The sequence below is a fragment of the Sinocyclocheilus anshuiensis genome, unplaced genomic scaffold (genome assembly GCF_001515605.1).
Source record: "Sinocyclocheilus anshuiensis isolate Anshui unplaced genomic scaffold, SAMN03320099.WGS_v1.1 scaffold944, whole genome shotgun sequence".
Taxonomy (NCBI): Eukaryota; Metazoa; Chordata; class Actinopteri; order Cypriniformes; family Cyprinidae; genus Sinocyclocheilus; species Sinocyclocheilus anshuiensis.
In genome coordinates, this window is record NW_015549559.1 from 1,334,647 (window position 1) to 1,354,451 (window position 19,805).

General features: G+C 36.6%; 1 protein-coding gene across 1 annotated transcript in view; it reads left to right on the top strand.

Moving 5' to 3' along the window:
• The window catches only part of LOC107657116 (TOX high mobility group box family member 3-like), a 70,429-nt gene that overhangs the window by 41,319 nt on the left and 9,305 nt on the right, over positions 1–19,805 (top strand). The window contains exons 2-3 of the mRNA XM_016445135.1: positions 5,471–5,533; positions 15,588–15,836. Of these exons, the coding sequence (XP_016300621.1) occupies positions 5,471–5,533; positions 15,588–15,836 (312 nt within the window). The remainder of the gene's footprint in view (positions 1–5,470; positions 5,534–15,587; positions 15,837–19,805) is intronic.

The window sequence follows — 19,805 nt, forward strand, 5'->3', positions numbered from 1 at the left end:
GTTATTTTATATTAGGCATAGCTTGCCCTATAGCATGGTGTATTTTTATTTGTTTTGTTAATAAAAGTTCTATGTTTTATATATAGGCTTAAGTGAGTTTGACGTTGTATTTTGTTGTTGCATTCAAGCAATTGACGCCTAATTGCCGCTAATTCAAAAGTGAAAGTAAAATGAGCACGGCGCTTTTAACCTATTTAAAAGCGACGGAAAGCGAGGAAAAGGGGGAAAATTCAAACGAACTAAAAACTAACAATTGCTTTACGCCGAATTGCCGCTATTTGAAAGTGAAAGTAAAATGCGCACGCCGCTTTTACAAGCTATTTAAAAGCGAAGGAAAGTGAGGAAAAGAGGGAACGCCCCGCCCCCACGGTGATACCGGTATTACCGGTGTTGTCACACCTCGATTAACCGCTGGGAAAATTTCCTCACCGTCACAACCCTAGTGCTATGAGTGACGCAGACAGCAAACACAAACACATGCTGAAATGAGTGCTGTGCCTGCCTGTGATGAGGAGATTGTGAATAAAGAAAGAATATTAGTCTAATTTAAATTAAACATTTGCATTTGAATCTTAGGTGTGCATCAGGGAGCATCATCAGTGGCGCGCAAGATGCAGTGATGATGTAGGCTAAGTGCCGTTGTTGCATTTTAATGTTTTGTTAGTCTAGTATGAATATGAATGAATAGTCGAGACGCGCCGCTGCTGCATTATTCATTCAAAATATTAGAGAAATATAGAAGCTCAATGCGGAGAAGATCTTGATTAATGCATAAATACATGATGCTGTTTTGTTCATAATTGTTTATGCAATTTACGAAATTATATTTGATTTTTACGAGTTAATTTAGACGTAATGCACGTTTTTATAGAGTTACTTGCATTGACAATTTAAATGCGCTGCATTATTTTGCTCATTGCACCCTCCTGTGGCCTCGGGAGACAATTAGACCTATACAATAAAGACCTATTTAATCTGCATATAAAACATTAGAAATTAGATATTTGTTTAATTTTTATTGTTTGATTGTTAAAACAAAAAATATTTGTTGTGTGTCTCAATAAATTGTGTTAATTATAAATACAGTGGTTAAATAAAAAAAAAAACATTTCTATTGGTTTTTGTTTTAAAAAAGGTTATAAAAAAATGTCAATAATTATCGATACCGAACGATATGAAACATTATATCGTTGATACATTTTTTAGCTATATCGCCCAGCCCTATAATTAATCGACTATTTGGTTGTTGAATGAATAGTTCACTAGTCATCTATTGTAACTTATCCCTAACAGGGGCGTGTCCTGAGCTTGTTACTGTTCACTAACGAGGCAGAGGTAGCGTTTGCATTGCTCTCATCTTGTTAATTACAGAGGCTCCATTGTCTGATCTGACCCATTTACAGCATTCTCTCTTTCATTCTTTCAGTTTGTCTCATCCTCCCATCACGGCTAATCTCATTTGGCATCTGGCTCAATCCCACCCTGCCATGAACATGAGAGGGCCTGCTCTCTCACTGAAGAGAGCCAAGAGCGACAACAACACCCCCTGTGTCTGTTTCTATTCACACTAACTTCTGTTTTCTAAAAGCTCTTGTTATTATATTTCTGTGAATCGGCATTAGTTGTTAAATGTACAGCTGACAAGTGAGAGGTGATAAAGCAGCACTTCTTGTCCTTCTGTGTTATCCGTTTGAGAGTAATGTTTGTTTAATTAATATTCATGAGTTGTACATCTGCATGTGTCAGTGATGCGAGGCAGAGAGGCAGGTAATGGGATTTAAAACAGAGTGAATGCTGATGGTGTGAATGAATAACTTAAAGCCTGTGTGTACACACACACACACACACACACACACACACACACACTTCTTTCCCCTTGCCGTTTGTATTATGTAGACCCACATTAGTGATGAAATGAGGCATGAACTTTTTTCCATATTCTCAGAATCCACCTTGTGTTCTCTCCGTCTCTGATTTGATAGATCTCTCTCACACACACTCCATTCATCTCCCTGTCTTTCTTCATTTTTAACTTTCTCAAAAAGTGATCTTTTTCAAATTTCATTGATAAAGTCAATATTATTTGCCGTTCGTAACCCATTTTCTGTAATGTAACTTATTTCAGAGTGAAACTGGATATTTAATGATGAAAAAGTGTGTGGTGGAATCGATTGGATCATACAAGTATGTTCTATACCAGAATAAAACAAGACCGAATATGAGTTAAAACAATGCAAATGATATTTGGTTATTTACTCTTAAAATAAAGGTTCTTAAAAAAAATAGCATCTCTGTGAAATCCCCCTTTTTAAGAGTGTTGATTAACATTATCCGATAGCCTGAGTGGGCTAAGTGATATAAGCAGAAACAGAAACTTATTTCAAAGAATGACCAAATTATTCTATTTTGATTTAAGGATTATGAAGACAAACCCTTTATTCGTTAGAATAAAATGCATTGATTAATTTTTCCAAAAAAATACCACTTTTATTTGAAAATTCCATTTTGACTCTAAACAGTGCTGCAGTTATATTGAGTGGCTTTATTACTTTTCGGTTGTATTTTTTTTAATTCTTTATTTTTTTGGAGTGTGTGGTGAGGGGTAATTATTTTCTTTTAATGAGATGTTTAGTCAAAGACCTCTATCTGTCTCTCTCTCCCCATTGATTGCTCCTAAAACTCATTTTCCTCTACAGAGACACATGCTAAAAAGCAGAAAGCATTTGCTTCTCTCATGCTACTCTCAAGCAACACCAATTCACCATCATGTATTTAAATGGCTAGGACTGAATGTGACCTAAGGGGGGAGAACAATAGAAGACTGGACCACCGCCAGCAGACTCTCACTGATATGGTCAGAAGAACGTTTAATAACAACAAAACAGAGCAAAACAAACACTGTATGGAAAAATGGTCATTTTTCAGGGTTTCTATTTTTAGAGCGACATTATGCCGCTGACATTATGGTGCTGTATTGTGCGAGGCAGCGTGGTGTTCCTCTTTAGTGTAGATGCACCAGGTGAGAGCTCCAAAAGGCCTCCTCAGCCCAAAACACCTGCTCTTCAAGTCCTGCAGCTGCTGCAAGCCTGTGTGTGTGTGTGTGTTTGCATTGTGCACTGGAATACGTGTATATGTGCTGGTTAGACTTTTAACATATTAGCTCGTTCTTTTTCTGCCCACCCCCCCCCACCCGCAGTTGATTAGCTACAGTTCCTTCGGTAATTACATTCGCATACTAACCACTCAGACAAAAAAATGAGGGGGAGAGAGGGAACAAAGCAAGGGAAAAATAAATTAATGCTCTTCTCATTTTGCTCTGATCTTAATTTGTTCCTGCAATTGTTTGCCCTCCACAATAAGATAGGAAAGCCCCTTTTCCCTCTTATTCCAACTCTTCTGGTTGTGTACCATCTGAAGGAATCACTTTGTTTTAAACAGACAAAAGCTTGCTGTTGGATGCGCCGTTGATTCGTGGCCTTGAGGCTGTTGTGGTTGATGTTTGTGTGTGTGCTTGGTCCTCACATGTGTGTGTGTGTGTATGCATGATTTGTCTGGTTATAGAGGGCCCTCTGTGCTGGCCCTCCAGCTGCTAACCCATAATTCCTCATTTAGTTTTCCATTGTTCCTACCTTTCAGTGTGTTTGTGTCTCAGAAGAAAAGATAGGATGCCTGCCATTTCAACAATTTGCCATCACGTTTGATTTAGAGGGGTACATATAGAATAAAGGATCAGAATAAAGAAAAGAGCTCCATTTAGAAAGGAAGCTGTAGAAAACTACATGGATGTACTGTACAATAAACACCACACCACCACCCAGTCGTATTTTTACATATTAAAAGAAATGACCTGAATATACTGTATGTACCCTCAGTTTTAACACATTTCAGACCTTTTCTATTGTCTTTGGATGTGTGGGTTGTTTTGCAAGCTGCTCTCTGTTTACCTACTGTAATAAACTGTGATCTTTCATCAGCCTGTGTGGGCATTTCAGATTAGTAAAACGACTGTGTGACTCTCCCCCACTTTTGTAATGCAAAGTTAGTCTCTGCATGACAGACAGCAAGCCACACCTAGCTGTCCCACTGATGCATTACAGTACAAGATAATGTGAGGCGAATTAGCAACTGGGATACTTCCTGTGTCATTATTACCTATTTACATGAGAAGTGAACTAATCAATGAACCGTTTGGGTACCGCTTTCCAAAATATTTCAGATATCATTTATGTGCAGGTACATTAGTAATCAATTCTGAAATTTTAATTCAAGTAATTATTATCATACTTTTAAATCTGTGTTTTAAAATAATTGTGTTATCTGTTCTCATTGTGACTTTATGTATTTGTGATATTTTTTTATTATTATTTCGACCAAGCATCCAATTAGATTTAGAGTTATATATCTCATGCAAGAAGTAAAATACAGTCAATATCTATAGTTAAAAATAAACCAGGCACTTTTCAATAAATAATTACATTTATTTTCATTCCATTTGATTATATTAATTTACTATATATTTAACAGTACTATTTACCAATGCAACACAGACTTTTGTAAGTGAAGACAAACAAATCATAAAAAAAAATAGTCAGGACTTGGCTCTTTAAAGGGGTTATGAACTGCCTTTGTTTTTTATTCTGTACTGTTCTCTGAGGTCCAGTTATAATGTTATCAAGACTTCTACATACAAAAAAAAAGAAATAAAAATTAGAAGTAATAGGCTATTTTTTGTCCTGTTTTGAGTTTTGACCCTTCTCATCGGAACGCTGTGTTTGAATAGGTGTAGCGGATTGTAGACTCAGAAGGAAACGCCTACTGCTATGATTGGCTAACAGTTGTGTATGCTTGACAGCCTATGTCCTACATAGATGGACGCGTCTGTGATTTAGGTAAAAACTGCATAAATACTCACTACATATTAAACGATCTTTAATAACAGACAAAGCAATAGTGACCACATAATAAAAACAGTTACTCACATTCGTGTGGTGCAACATTACTGTCGGATCCAATATAGTCAGCACTGCCTCGTCTTTTAGTTTCAATCTTTCTGAAAATCCTGCATTGAATTGTGCCTTGTTTGTAAATGAATCCGGGGTAAAATGAACAAAAGGAACAAGTTCTCATGTGGTCTGGAAATGCATTAAAAATAACATTCATCAAATAAAGTTTATCTGAGTTCTGAAACTTACAGAATGTTTTTATAATGCAAAGACCTCTTATATGTCAAATGATTGAGGACATTTTGATTTCTCAGTTCATGATCCCTTTAAAATGATTAAATCTCCGATCCCCACTCCTCAGGATCAAAGAATCAATTATTTTAGAATTAAACTCCCACCCCTACTATTTTGTGCATAATGCAAATTTCATTCTTATATGGTGACTGCACAATTAGACTACAGTGAATTAGAGAGTGAGAGGAGATGGCAACTGAAATAACTAATGCATTCTTTTTTATCTGTTACAGTTTGGGAATAACAACAACTACATGAACATGGCTGATGCCAATGGAGCTCTATTAGCAGGAGATGTGAGTATATGCTTGAGGATAACCTTTACATTTCCATGGATTGTTAGTTTATGCCATGAGCCATTTTATTCTGGAATGACTAAACAGTCATTTTACATAAAACATGATTAGCTCCCTACATGCCTTCCTGAACTTCTTTGGGATTTTCCACAGCCCAAACCCTTAAATCTTAGAGCTCGTTACGCCAGCGGCAACATGTTCATGGACATACGCTCCCAATGTTATAATCTGACTGAATGATTCCTCCAGTGGATCCAGTATGTTTATGTATCAATGCTTAGTGTCAACAGAGCGACCAGCTCAGTACTGACCAGAGGTTGAGGAGCACAGGGGGCATTGAGCGTTGAGATTGGATTAGGGTTGCTTTTGCAGGGTGATATACCACAGGTGCTCACTTCCTGCTGATATGCTCCAGGTGAAAGCTTCTGTCAGACTCTGGTGACGGCTGAAGGAGTGTGTATGTAAACACCTGTCCCCATGATCATTTAAAGATAGCATCAAGCTAGAAAAGGAAAGAAAATTGGCACCTCTCACAAAAGTCACTCTTTCTATCCATCATTTTTTTATCCCGTCAGTGAGTCTGACAATATACACTGCAAATCACAGATTGTGTATCTTAGGCTGGCCTCACTATCTGTGTATGATTGTATGCAGGCGCCTTACAGTATGTGTTGTCACTCATTGTTACACTCACTGTTGCCACTGCCCGATTTCCATCACATTTCCAATGCAAATCTCCTTCTCCTCACAATCTCAACGGCATCGATAGACTCATGCTGTTTAAGCAAAGATAAAGTTTGTGCATGTGAAGAGCATTTGTTGCACATTTGTTGGTAACTATGTGTTAGTGGGCCTCTCGCTTCATTTTCATTGTAAGTTTAGGTGGTGAAGCCACAGCTTTGTCACAGGCAGTTGTATCCACATTTTTATCTCCATAAATTCTTCTGATAAAAGTGTTCCTTTGCTGAGGCCAAGCTCCAAGTAGGCACCTGCAGTGGAAGTAGAGCTGTCGAGTGTTGACGAAAAATTTCCCCGTCGAATTTTTTCCTATGAAATAACGTTTGCTCCTTTACATAGCAGCTGGTATTATGACACATGACACAATGAAATTAAAAGCATTAACATTTAAATTCCTCTTTTTCACATATGTGTAGGGGGGTGGGAGGGGGATATTGTTTCTTGTAACTCGAGCTGAAGAGAAATTAAAGGGACTTTACCCTAGTGAGTGCTGTAATTTCACAGTGTGATGGGTTTTCCATGAGCTTTAGCTCTTTCATTAATCTGCTTAATGTGTCATCTTTAGGCGAGAGAGAGGGAGATGGGGAGAGAGAGGCTACGTAACTCTGCACTTTGTGTATGGATGGACCCAAATATACTGTATATAAGATTAGTTTTAATGTAAACCAGGTTTTTATATACACATCAGTTTTTTTATCTTTTGAAAAAGAAGTTTGAGATAGAATGTGCATGGTAAAAAAAAGAAAAACAACAGCTGTGGTTGCCAGAAATTCACTGTAAAAATGCAGTGACGATGTTTTAAGCACAGCGGGATGCCATGTTGGTGTCTGTATACATTATTGTACAACTTATAACCGCATTTTTTATTAAGTGATATAATTTCAATTTACCTTATCTACTTGAGCTACAACCACAGCCTGCTTTTTAACTTAAAATGTACCAATAACCACCATGATAATATTGTACATATGGAATCAGAGTTTATCATAAGTGGCCTGTTCATACTCATTTATAGATGATGCACATATTGTCATATTGTACACACAAAGACAAAACACCATCGGGGAACACATGACATTAAAATAATGCAATAAACATTAACTAAATAATAGAGATGCACCGATTGCAATTTTCTTGGCCGATTCCGATTTCTGATTTTTTGTTAGTGTGATCTGCCGATACCGATTTTTGCCGATTCCGATTTTCTTTCTAAGAACTATAACTGACAGCATATACGAACAAAAATCTACTTTTCTTCAATGCAAAGTTTTATTTTCATAAAAAAACAAGTAAAAAGTCAGTAACAAAATAATAACAAATAAAAAAATGGCATACAACAGCACAAATAAATGTAATACAATAAAGAGAGCTATGAAACTACGTTTTTCAGGTTAAGTAAGTTTTTACTCAGTTAAGAAATACTACAGAAATTAAAGTAATAAAATGTAAAATAACACATCCAGTGTTATTTTACATTTGATTACTTGAATTTCTTTAGTCTTCATTGTAAAAATTAAATACAGATTAATGCTTACCATTAAAGTTATAAAACGTATTCAGTCAAGAGCAGAAAGTGATTTTCTTTGTCTTTTGTTCTTTGATTAACATGACAGACAGCAGCATAAATATTGGACTGCGGTCCCTTTAAGAGTTTATCCACGGGCCCAATATACTGTTACACAACATGCGTTCTCTTTCTCAACTATTTAACTGAGAGAGAAGGGGTCGTGGGAGAGAAGAGAGCGAGAATGCGCGGCTGACGTTATTGCCTGTGCCGCTGGTAACAAAACAGATCGGCTCGAAATCGGAAAGAAGTTAGACTGACCGGCCGATCACCGATCCAGGCCGATCATGAGGAAAATCGCCCGATTCCGATCCCTGGCCGATTGATCGGTGCATCTCTACTAAATAACTGAAAATGTAACTCAAAAAACAAAACAAACTGTATATAAAAAATGTACATAACATAAATAACTGAACAATTTAAATAAAATATCATGTATGATTTGCCACGCAGGGTCTTCTGGGAATGTCCTGTTGTTTTTAACGGTAAACTCTAAAGTAATGAATAATTTTCCCATAATTTTACAGTAAACTACATATAATGCCATTTTAAATCATTTAAAGTTTTTACAGTGTATGGTAAGGTAACCAACAGTTAACCAATTAACAAATTTTAACTGTAGCCATTTTTAGTCGTAAATTGTCAATAATTCATACATGTTGATCATTAGTTAAATAATATTTCAAATATGATAACATATGTAAACCACATTATCTTGAACATCGTACTGCAACATGATATGGAAACACTATATCACAGTGCTTGATAAGCTGACCTCTTCCTTCCTGCTGTTGAACTGAAACTGATATGGCCATATTCAGTTCCACTTAGTAATATCACTTATCACACACAATCTCATTACACACATGTAATCACTACTGTATATGTAGCAATGGATTTGGAATGGCTGCTATTGAACTCTGAGAGTCTTTGCCACTGTCATCTGAGGAGCGCTTTTCTCTCTGCTCGGCTAATGTTAGGAGCTTTGCTCTATCGATTTTTCTAACCATCATGCTCAGTAATTGTGATGCACTGCCTTTTAACAACTGCTGCTTATGTCTCCGCTGAATCAGTTTACTAAATCTACAAAGTGAAAGGGCTTGCTGCTTCATAATCAGTGCTATTGGTTTACCTTGGTCATCTGAGTTTAGCATACTAGGGTTGATGAATGAATGCAAGTTGGGTATTTAGATCAGATCTGTTAGTTTATGTTGAATTAAAGGCATAGTTACCCAAGAATGAAAATTCTGCCATCATTTACTTACCCTCATTTTGTTTAAAACACGCATGCAACACAAAAGAAGATATTTTAAAGCATGTAGCTAACCAAACGGACAAGAAAACAAAGAGACATTACTTAAAGGAGACATATTATGCCCCTTTTTACAATATGTAATATAAGACTCTGGTGTCCCCAGAGTGTGTCTTTGAAGTTTCAGCTCAAAATACCCCATAGATAATTTATTATATAATTTTGAAAATGCCCATTTTGAGTGGAAGCAGAAAAAATCAAAATGACGGCGCCTTGGTTGGAAACATGCAGATTAAGGGGCGGTAATATTATAATGAGATCCCTTTGCAACGTCTATATTGTCTTAAAGTGACAGACTGGCGCTTGGGCCATTAGTTAATCAAACAACAAAATGCAAAGACAAAATCACTCACAGCTCTTAATCTGAATTACATAGCTTTAATAAGCATTAATCTATCAATACATAGTGAAAACTGTAATTACTTAATTTACTTATAATACTTAATTACTTGTAATTACTGTAATTACTTGCCTGAACAGTAATGTTAGTAGACCTTAATGGAAAAATGAAAGCACTGTTTATTTCATTTCATTTGTATATTTGTTTTATTGTATTTGTCAGTTTGTTTTACTTTGTTTCTTTGTTCATGTTCTTACTGTATCTTATCTTATGTACAGTATAAAACACTAAAAATGCCTGCACACTGGTGCATTTACAAATTGATGTTTTATATTCATTTACTGGCGCTTGGGCCATTAGTTAATCAAACAACAAAATGCAAAGACAAAATCACTCACAGCTCTTAATCTGAATTACATAGCTTTAATAAGCATTAATCTATCAATACATAGTGAAAACTGTAATTACTTAATTTACTTATAATACTTAATTACTTGTAATTACTGTAATTACTTGCCTGAACAGTAATGTTAGTAGACCTTCATGGAAAAATGAATGCACTGTTTATTTCATTTCATTTGTATATTTGTTTTATTGTATTTGTCAGTTTGTTTTACTTTGTTTCTTTGTTCATGTTCTTACTGTATCTTATCTTATGTACAGTATAAAACACTAAAAATGCCTGCACACTGGTGCATTTACAAATTGATGTTTTATATTAATTTCATTAAATATTTATCTTACATTTCAGAATATAAAGCAATGTTAATTCAGCTCTTAATTTGTCATATATATATATATATAAATAACAAAAAGTACCGATAAGAATACCGTTAAAGTACCAAATCGATAAGCAGTATCGGTAAGAGTAGTAATATCGTTAAAACCTTAATGATACCCATCCCTAGTCACTAGGGGAGCGAAATCAGACGCACTCATTTTTTCAGATGCTTGCAGAAAAAGGCTTACCAAAACAAAGTTACTGGGTTAATCTTTTTCACGTTTCCTTGGTTGGTAGATGCACCGGGGACCTGATTATAGCACTTAAAATCTGGAAAAGTCAGATTTTCATGATATGTCACCTTTAAATGTTCATTTATGTTCCACAGAAGAAAGTAAGTCATACAGGTTTGATGACAGAATTTTCACTTTTGTGTCTTTTTTTCACATAATATTTAAAAATGTTTTGGCCTTTACAGGTTGGCATACAAATGAAAATAATTGCAGGCATAGTTCTCCTTGATGATGTGCTTAATTTATGTCTATGGAGATTAAATAATAATAAACACTACTGTAAACTCCATCCAGACTCTCTAAGGTGTTCTGCACAAATGAATGCTTGAGGGTTGGACAGCCTTGCAGTGCGAGGTAAAGTGAGGAAATTATGACAGAAATATTACACTATTGTATTCAGTGTACAGATGATGTATGTATAACCTGAGGCTGTTTGTAAATTAAAATCAAATGTGATTAATCTCATGATGTTTTTGTAATAAACATGATTAATTTATCACAACTGGTTTTGCCCAAACTGTACTGTGTGTTCTGTTTTATTGGATTCATATTCTATTTTAAGCAATAAACTAAATATGATAAGGATGTTTTATTAATGCCTAAAGATCAATAATTGTTTTTATTTGTTTTATTGAACAAGGACACCTGAGTTTGGTTCACCTTTTAAGTGGACCAAAAAGTGAACCGAATGAAAATAAACCTAGTGTCGTCTACTTGCGTTTACATTGAAGGTCAAATCTATTTTAGTCTACTTTAATGAAATGTCTCAGTCCACTTTCAATTATTATTTTTTAGAGTTTAGTTCATTTACAGAAGAATGAGCTGGTTTGAAGATTTCTCATGCAAGGCAAACCGATTCAAGAGTACTAACGTAAAACAAATAAATGTGAACATATACATAAAAAGCTTTCCTCCACCTGAACTGAAGATTGAGCCCACTTTACACATACTGATCTGAGCTTTCACCACACTCACAAACTCTCCAGTAACCTACTACATCTTCCCACAACATCAGCGCTACACTGACAGCTGACAGCTTCTGTACTTAAGTCATGCTACAACCATATCTCAGTTCTCATTTACACACACACACACACACACACACACACACACACACCACCTCACTGTCTCTGAGAGCAGATGTTAATTTAATCTCTGCCTTCTCTCTCATCTTGTTGTGTTCAGTGTTTTTTTTTAATTTATTATTATTTGTAAAGGTCAGTGTCATTTTAGTTATGCTCTGATGTGAAAAAAGATGAAGAAAGGGACTGTATGTACCTCACATTTGATCTTTGAATGTCGTATCTGATCTTACAGCACAGTTGTGTGTTGTTGGGACATTTAGGTCGGGCCACTCTCTCTTTTTCTCTCCCTCTCTCTCCTTCTCACTCTTTCTTTCTCTCTGCGGTATTGTACTGTGAAAAAACTTGCTGGCACTGCAGGTCGTATTCATAGAGAAAGGTCATGAAGTAAAGTAAATGAAAAGAGCCCCACTCTCTCCCTCTCTCTTCCTGTTTTCTCTGCTTTGCTATCATTCATTCATCCTGTTTCCCTCTATTTTATCAATCTTGTATTTATTTATTTTTTATTTAGGTCCTCTCTCTCTCTCTCTCTCTCTCTCTCTCTCTCTTTTTATTTTGTTTCCCTGTTGGCCTTTAAATTCAGTGTCAGTGATGTCTTGTGATCACTGCCATGTGCATGATATCCGAAGCGTTCTTATCTCATGACAGTTTTTATTATTAATGCCTGTTTTGATTAACACTGTTAACTGCTGCAATGCCACAGGGAGGGAAAATAAGTTTGTAGCTTGTGTGTTAATGGAGAACTGGGAAACAGAGCTGGGCTGGCCACTAATGGCTTTAGTTGGAGGTAATGTGAACATGTGTTAGGCACTGCAAGCCCCTGGCCCTCAGTATGACAAAACACACCACTGCCTTTACAAGATCCGTTGCTCACAGCTGTGGAAAAAACGCTGCAAGTTAAATGCTGGAATGGAGCCACATAAAAAATGAAATAAGAGGGAGAGGTGACGAAAAAGAGCTGATTATAAGCCTTACCCCTCGGCTGGATCTCATCATACAGGCATTGAATGAGCTTTGAGTCTCTATATGTGTGTGTGGGTGTGGATGGGGGGATGGTGGTCAGATTTTGGCTACACACGAAAATGTCCCCATTAGGATAGTAAGGAACCCCGAAATCACCCACATTGTCACCAGCCAATGGCTATGACATTAAAATCTAAAATGCAAAAAGGTTTTTGTGAGGGTTGGGTTTAGGTGTAGCAGATAATATCATTTATACCATTAGCTCAATATAAGAAAAATAGAAGTCAGTGGACAGTCCCACCATAGTGTGTGTGTGTGTGTGTGAGTGTGTGTGTACTTGCACTAAAATAAGAAGAACATTAATGTGCTCTAATAAAAAATGTGTTGCCATATTTCCTTTGCACGTTATGCTTTTCCAAAAGAGTAAGAATAAAACTGGAAAGACAGAAGGTTGAGAATGAGCAAATGGGAATATGAAAGATAAGATATAGCAGGAAGAAAGACAAGCAGCTTCAGAGGATGGATGGTGTGTTGACATGATGTTGATATGTTTTTCGAGGCAGTGAAGGAAACTCATTGAGAGTATTAAAGTGAAGATGGAGAACAGGATTGAACACGAAACAAGAGGTTCTGAATACATAAAGCGAGAAATTGAGGGAGACAGGAAGAAACAAAGAAAAAGAGAGTGAGGAGTGGAGGTTAGTGAATTCCTCGATGAGGAGCCCAGAGCAGGTAGTCAACATAAGCAAATTAAGTGTGACGATAGGCTGTAATTCACAGACGGAGGGATTTGGTAGTTTGATGAGCAGATTTGTAGGTGCAACTGAGAAGAACAATGTGCAATACTTCTGGACAGCCGAAATCTGTGTGAACATTCTCAAAACCCATCACTCCCTGCACTTCCTTTTCTCCTCCAGCCAACATCATCCAGCTTGGATTAAGCAGCTTTTATTTTGTCCTGCTAGTGTGATAGTCACACATTATTGCATTTCAGAGTCAGACATCTTTTTTTCACATCCTGTTTCATGGAGAATGCGTGGTTTGGGTCAGAATAAACCTCCATTTCTTGTACAAGTATTAAATAGGTGTTGTTATCTCTTCTGCTCTGGTCAACAGATACTTCACAGCTCTGAGATTAAATGTGTTTCCAATAGGGCTGTCAATCGATTAAAAGATTTAATCGCGATTAATCGCATGATTGTCATGTTAACTCATGATTAATCGCAACTGAATCGCACATTTGTATCTGTTCTAAATGTACCTTAAATTAATACTTTTCAAGTTTTTAATACTTTAATCAATATGGGCATGGACAAATATGGATACTTTATGCAAATGTATGTTTATTATTAGTGAAACCATACTGAACACAGAGCATAAAGTATTCAGATACAGGTTTTCACAAAAACAAAAAGTTTTAAAAACCATTTTTATGAAATTGAATCAAAAGTAAAAAATAAAAATTATTATATTCATTTAAACAATTATCAACTAATTATTATATGAATTAAATAACATATAACTATATTTTACTGTCTTAATTGTTTAGATCTTTATAATTATCATCTTATCGATCTACCAGTTCACATTTACAGCTGCGTGTTTGCTGCATACAAACATGGGTGGATGTTCACATTGGTCTGAACAAAAACAGTAGATGGGCTTATTGAAAATGCAAATTCATTCTCTGCCAGCAGATGGCGCAGCAGCTGACTTTGAAACGTGCAGCACTCATATGTATTCAATGAAATTATCGCCTTTTGATGTTTAATCGTCACATTAAGCCAGTGGTTCTCAACCTTTTTTTCCACTGGGCCGCACTATGGTCCAAGTGCAAGTCTCAGGGGCCGCACGCATATCATTTACATATTATGTCACCAATACAAACCAACCAGATATATAATAGCCTATTATAGCATAAATATTATGATATCTAATCGATTGCATTCATTTAAATAAATAAATAAATAATTATACTCACCATTAATAAAACACCTGATGCTGTCGGGAGCTGACCAATTTTGTGAAATTTGGCTCGAAAGTAGTAACAGCACAATGAAGTTGCGATTGTAAGTTGCAGTCTGTAAGACGCACGACATTGCAGAAAATGAACGTCATATATTTGAGGCCCGTGCAGGGCTCTAGCCTGAACATCTTCAAGTGAGTGGCGGGGCAAACCGAAAGTTTATGCCGAAAGTCCAGGACTCTCCTACCTTCACTGCTGCAACTACTCTTGTTTGTATACACATTTCGTTTTTCTCCCTTAATAACAAATGTGTCCATTCTGATGCTCAATTTTACAGAACTAATGGCTGCTGATGACATTTTGAATTGAAAATAGTCTGAATAGAATAGAATTCAGCCAAAGTGCACACTTGTAAGAGTTCGTTAAATGCGTAATGTTAATTAGGCTTCGTGAGTACAGGTCTGCTCATGTCTGAAAATAATATATGAAAAACAAAATTATTTTACATAACAAAAACATTATAGTTTATATTTGCTTAGTACATTTTTAAATTAATGTAAAAACTAAAATGAATTGTAAAACTGAAAGTAATTTTTTTAATTGTGTTCAGCATGGTGGGCCGCATTTGAATTCATGACGGGCCGCGGGTTGAGAACCACTGCATTAAGCCATATCACAATTCTTGTCTTTCCCTTCCCAAATTTAAGACCTCCTGAAATCATAATTAAGACTTTCTTGTACCATTTAAGACTTTTTAAGGCCTTAAATATGATACAACTAAATTTAAGACCTTTTAAGACTTTTTAAGGATCCACGGAAACCCGGAAACAGAAAATGTGCGCTGCATTAATCGCGTGTTAATAAAATTAGTGCCATTAAAATGAATTTGCGTTAACGCGTTAATTTTGACAGCCCTAGTTTCCAACTTATGAGAAGTCAGTAGGCTATGTTTCATTTCTACAGTGTTCTTTTTAATAGTATTCACATCATAGTGATTTCAGGTTTTCAACTTCATAGCCCTGTCCAAATTTCGGGTGAAATTAATCCCTGATTTTCTCCTTTGTTTTTTTCTTAGACGTTTCATACTCCAAGTCTTGGAGACGAGGAGTTCGAAATACCTCCCATCACCCCTCCTCCTGAGACCGAGCCTGGTATGGGCCTCCAGGAGGTGGACTCAGCTTTCCCAGGGCTACCTGACCACCCCAACTCTCAGCAGGGGTTGTTCACCCCTCAGTTCCCACCCCAGAGCCTGGAGCTGCCCTCAATCACCATCTCCAGAAATATGATGGAGCAGGAAGGACAAATCAACAATAGACATCCAGGGGTAAGTGTCTGGTTATTCTCTGGTTATTTGCTTGAACATTTTAAAGATCTTAATGTTTGCAGATGTTGAAGGCAGAGGTTATGCAAAGCCAAAAATTACACAAATTATATTTCCACAACATCATTCACTGGCATTTACATTTAGCTTTTAGATCCTCTTGGATTTGAGTGTGGATTTAAATCCAGGTAGGTTTCCTCCTCTAAATGCAAATAAGGTTGACAAAGATATTATGTGCAAAACAAATCAAGGTGGCTGATGCAACGTGCTGTTGTTATAAAACTGGATTTATATTCGTGGATAAAGCCTTAACGAGATAGTCCATCTATAAATATAAATTTAACATCCCCTCTAGGTCTCCTTGGTAAGTTTATGAGACGTGTAACAATATTCAATTCTTGATCAAACTGTTATTTTGGGTCGTATCTCTTCATTAATCAGTTTGTCCAGTTCACAGAAATGGGCAATTAAATATCTGACTAATTTGGTCTGTGATCTGGTAGTAATGGTTAACCGCTCACTCGATTAGAAAATTATCATTAATTAACAACTTCAGTTTTGGTTTGTTCATCACACAAACCATTGTGTGGCTTCATAAGACTTGGATTACAGTGCACAAGTCATATGGACCACTTTTATGATATTTGTGTGGTAGTGGTATTTTAATGGTTATTTTCCAACCTTCTTGAAGACTAAAAGCTCTAGTCCTCACTCGTTGTGTGACTTCGTGGAAAAGAGCAACCAGTATATTCTTTAAAGTTTCTATATTTTTTGCTCCATGGAAGAAATAAAGTTATAAGTGTTTAGAACGACATGAGGATTAGTAAATGACAATAATTTGAAAAGACTACAGATGGACAATGCAAGCAATACAATTGGTCAGCTTAGCTGAATATATTTATTTTTTAACCTTGTGTTGCTGTGATGACTAACACGTATGATAAAATAGGGGTCTAGGCAAGCGCTTGCTTCATAATAATCATGTTTTATGATCAACCTTTTATGGCTGTTAATTCAGATAGAGAAATGGCTCCTAAATGCCACAGACATAGATTCATCAAAGAGGAAGCATTGAAAATGCCATGGCTAGACTAGATATTTTAAAACTGCTATAATAGAAATGAAATCGCTATCAGTGATGAATACATAAAAGGACACAGAGTGGCATTAGCCAGGAGATGATGCTTTGACACGCTTATGATGTTTCAGGTTTTTTTTTTTTTTTTTTTTTTAAGATCATTATTTTACCTAAATGAAAAATATATTGAACAGGCAGTGTATTTGTGTAGAGCAGGTGTTTGTGGGATTCGAAGCAATCTACAGTGGAACAATTTGTCTTTAAAACATGATCCCTCACAAACTGACGAGGGTCTGACTGCTGTGTCTGTGAATAAAATGGAAAATATGACCAGTGTTGCAGAAACTATATTTTTTTGTCTCCTCCAATACCAAACACACACACACACACACACACACACACACACACACACACACACTCACACTTTCTCTCACACACTTTCCTCTCTCCCCCACTCTTTCTCCTTACACATTTCTGTTATCTTATCTCCAAACTGAGTAGTTGTGACATCAGTTGTACATCAATCTCTGAAAGTGGATTTTTTTTCTCCCCCTTCACCTTAATGCTTTTCTTTCTTTCTTTTTTTGTCAAACAGCCATTGTGACATATTGGGCCAGTAAGAAATGAAATATATTCATGCAGGCATGCAATACTTGTAATGAAGTCTCAACCTGACCTTCTGTGTGATTGATTCTGTAATTTAGTTTTCTCAGCCAGTACTTGAAATGAAATGCCTCCCTTTCCCTTAACCTACAGTGGAATATGTATACATATGTGGAATAATATATCTTTATATATATTCCGATATAGATAGGCACCATCAAATTTTATTGCTTTTTTCCCGGCCATCCCTGCTGCTGGCGAGTAAAATAATTGCCGCTTTTAAAATATCTGTGCTGCATAAGTGACCGCCGGAAGGCTTTTTGCCTAAAGAATTTTCATTTCATGGTCAGTTAAGCTCATATGCATCTGGAAGAAAACCGGAACCTTGACACAATTACAATACGGCCTGTTCTCACTGCGCTGTGAAGGGATTAGATTTGATTCTCCAACATTATTCCTCTTTAGCAGCTCTTTCTGTGGACAGTGGTTCTGATTGTGTGGGGACTATATTAGCGGGTTTGGGGGAGAATGAGGGCACTCTGCTCTGTGCCTGGTGGCATTGTGACCGTTCCTCTGATTCTTCGCTATCGCTCATCTCTCATTGTCCTCCTGAAATACTCTCAGTCTCTCTCCTCTTAATGGAATTGATCTCAGTTTGTCCTGCTCCCTGGGACTGGTACAGACAGTGCCGTGCCTTTGAGTCAATGCCTCACATTTATAAAGGACTCGCTAAGGGTTAGCGGAAGTTAGCATTGTAACCTCCAACGTTGTCCTTCAGTCAATTTGATGCGTTTTAGAATTATAATTTTACATCTAATGCAGAAAGACAGACCATTAAGTACAATTCGGGATCCAGTTGTTGTAATATTTAAGACAGATGGTCAGCACGAGAATAAAACAAAAATGTATGTCAAGAAAATGTATACATGGCCTCAAAAAAATCTATTCCAACTCTTAAATGCAATTTAGGGATGAAAACAGAACAGTGTACCTGTGCTAGTTTCATCTGCTCTTTGTGTTTCTGCATCTAATTTCTTCCCTCTAATGCTCCACGTATGTCAGGTGAAATTAGCCGCAGATGCTGCTGGCCAAACCCAACTCGGCAAAATCCATTTCTCAGCTGTGAAGAAGTCTGGCGGGATTCAGAATGTGAAGTCATTATTTATTTAATCTGTTCTCCTAACAAGCTCCTGCATCTCGTTTGAGACTCGCTGGAATCTGGGTTCTGACTGGGTCTCAGAGTAGACGGCAGCTGATAAAGATGCAAATTACAGTATGTGATCACCTATTTAGACTAAGTAATCATGTTGAACAAGTTTTAAATACCCATAGTGCAACGGGAGACGTGGAGGGAGGAGGTACGGAAAGGAGATGAGAGTGAAGAGAGGTTGCTTGTAGACTAGTCTTTTTTTAAGGCATTGGAACGATGTTTTTGGACCATTTTTTCAAAGGGGACAATTTGTACAGGGTGCATTGAGCATGAACAGTATATGAGCTGCATGAAACGAGAGAATGTGTGTGTGTTTTGTAGATGGAGTGAGAGAGGAGAGTGAGTAGGTGGATGAGAAATAGGACTAGAACACAATTTATCTTCACGCTACCATGGTCTCTGCAAGCATTCAAAATTCCATTTTCTTATTTTTTTTCTTGAGGAGCCAGTTATGCAGGTGCCCATAAATGATTGAAAAATAAAGCAGCATGTTGGTTAAGGTTCCAATGCAGCTGTGAATATGTGCAGGGGGCTGATAAACTATTCATAATAGAGCTGACCTTTTCACACTGGCCAAACTTGTAAGATTCATCCTCATAATTACCATATAGATGATTTTACTCCTTTTTCTATTATGGAACATCTCCAAGAGCTCTGTGGAAAGATTGAATGGAAATATAACTTGTTAACATTCTTTTCAGCATGGAACAGCTCATACCAAGCTGCTTTTAATAAACTCTCCAATTCCATTCCCACCCCCGACAGAATCCCGAGGCCGGTATCGTCTCAGAGTAGACGGCAGCTGATAAAGATGCAAATTACAGTATGTGATCACCTATTTAGACTAAGTTCAGGAGAGGTGTTCTTTGAGGTTGTGCAGAGCAGGTTTAGCATATATATTTTTCTTGTGTTTCATCTTTTTTGAAACAGTGTGCATGAATTGAAAAGCAATAGCAACAATCTAAAAGCGGTTTATTACTTTTGCTGACATTCTTTTATGCATACATTTGATACGCTGCAATACAATGCATTATTTTGTGCTTTTTTTTTTTGTAAAGACTAAAGAAAGGAATATATGTTT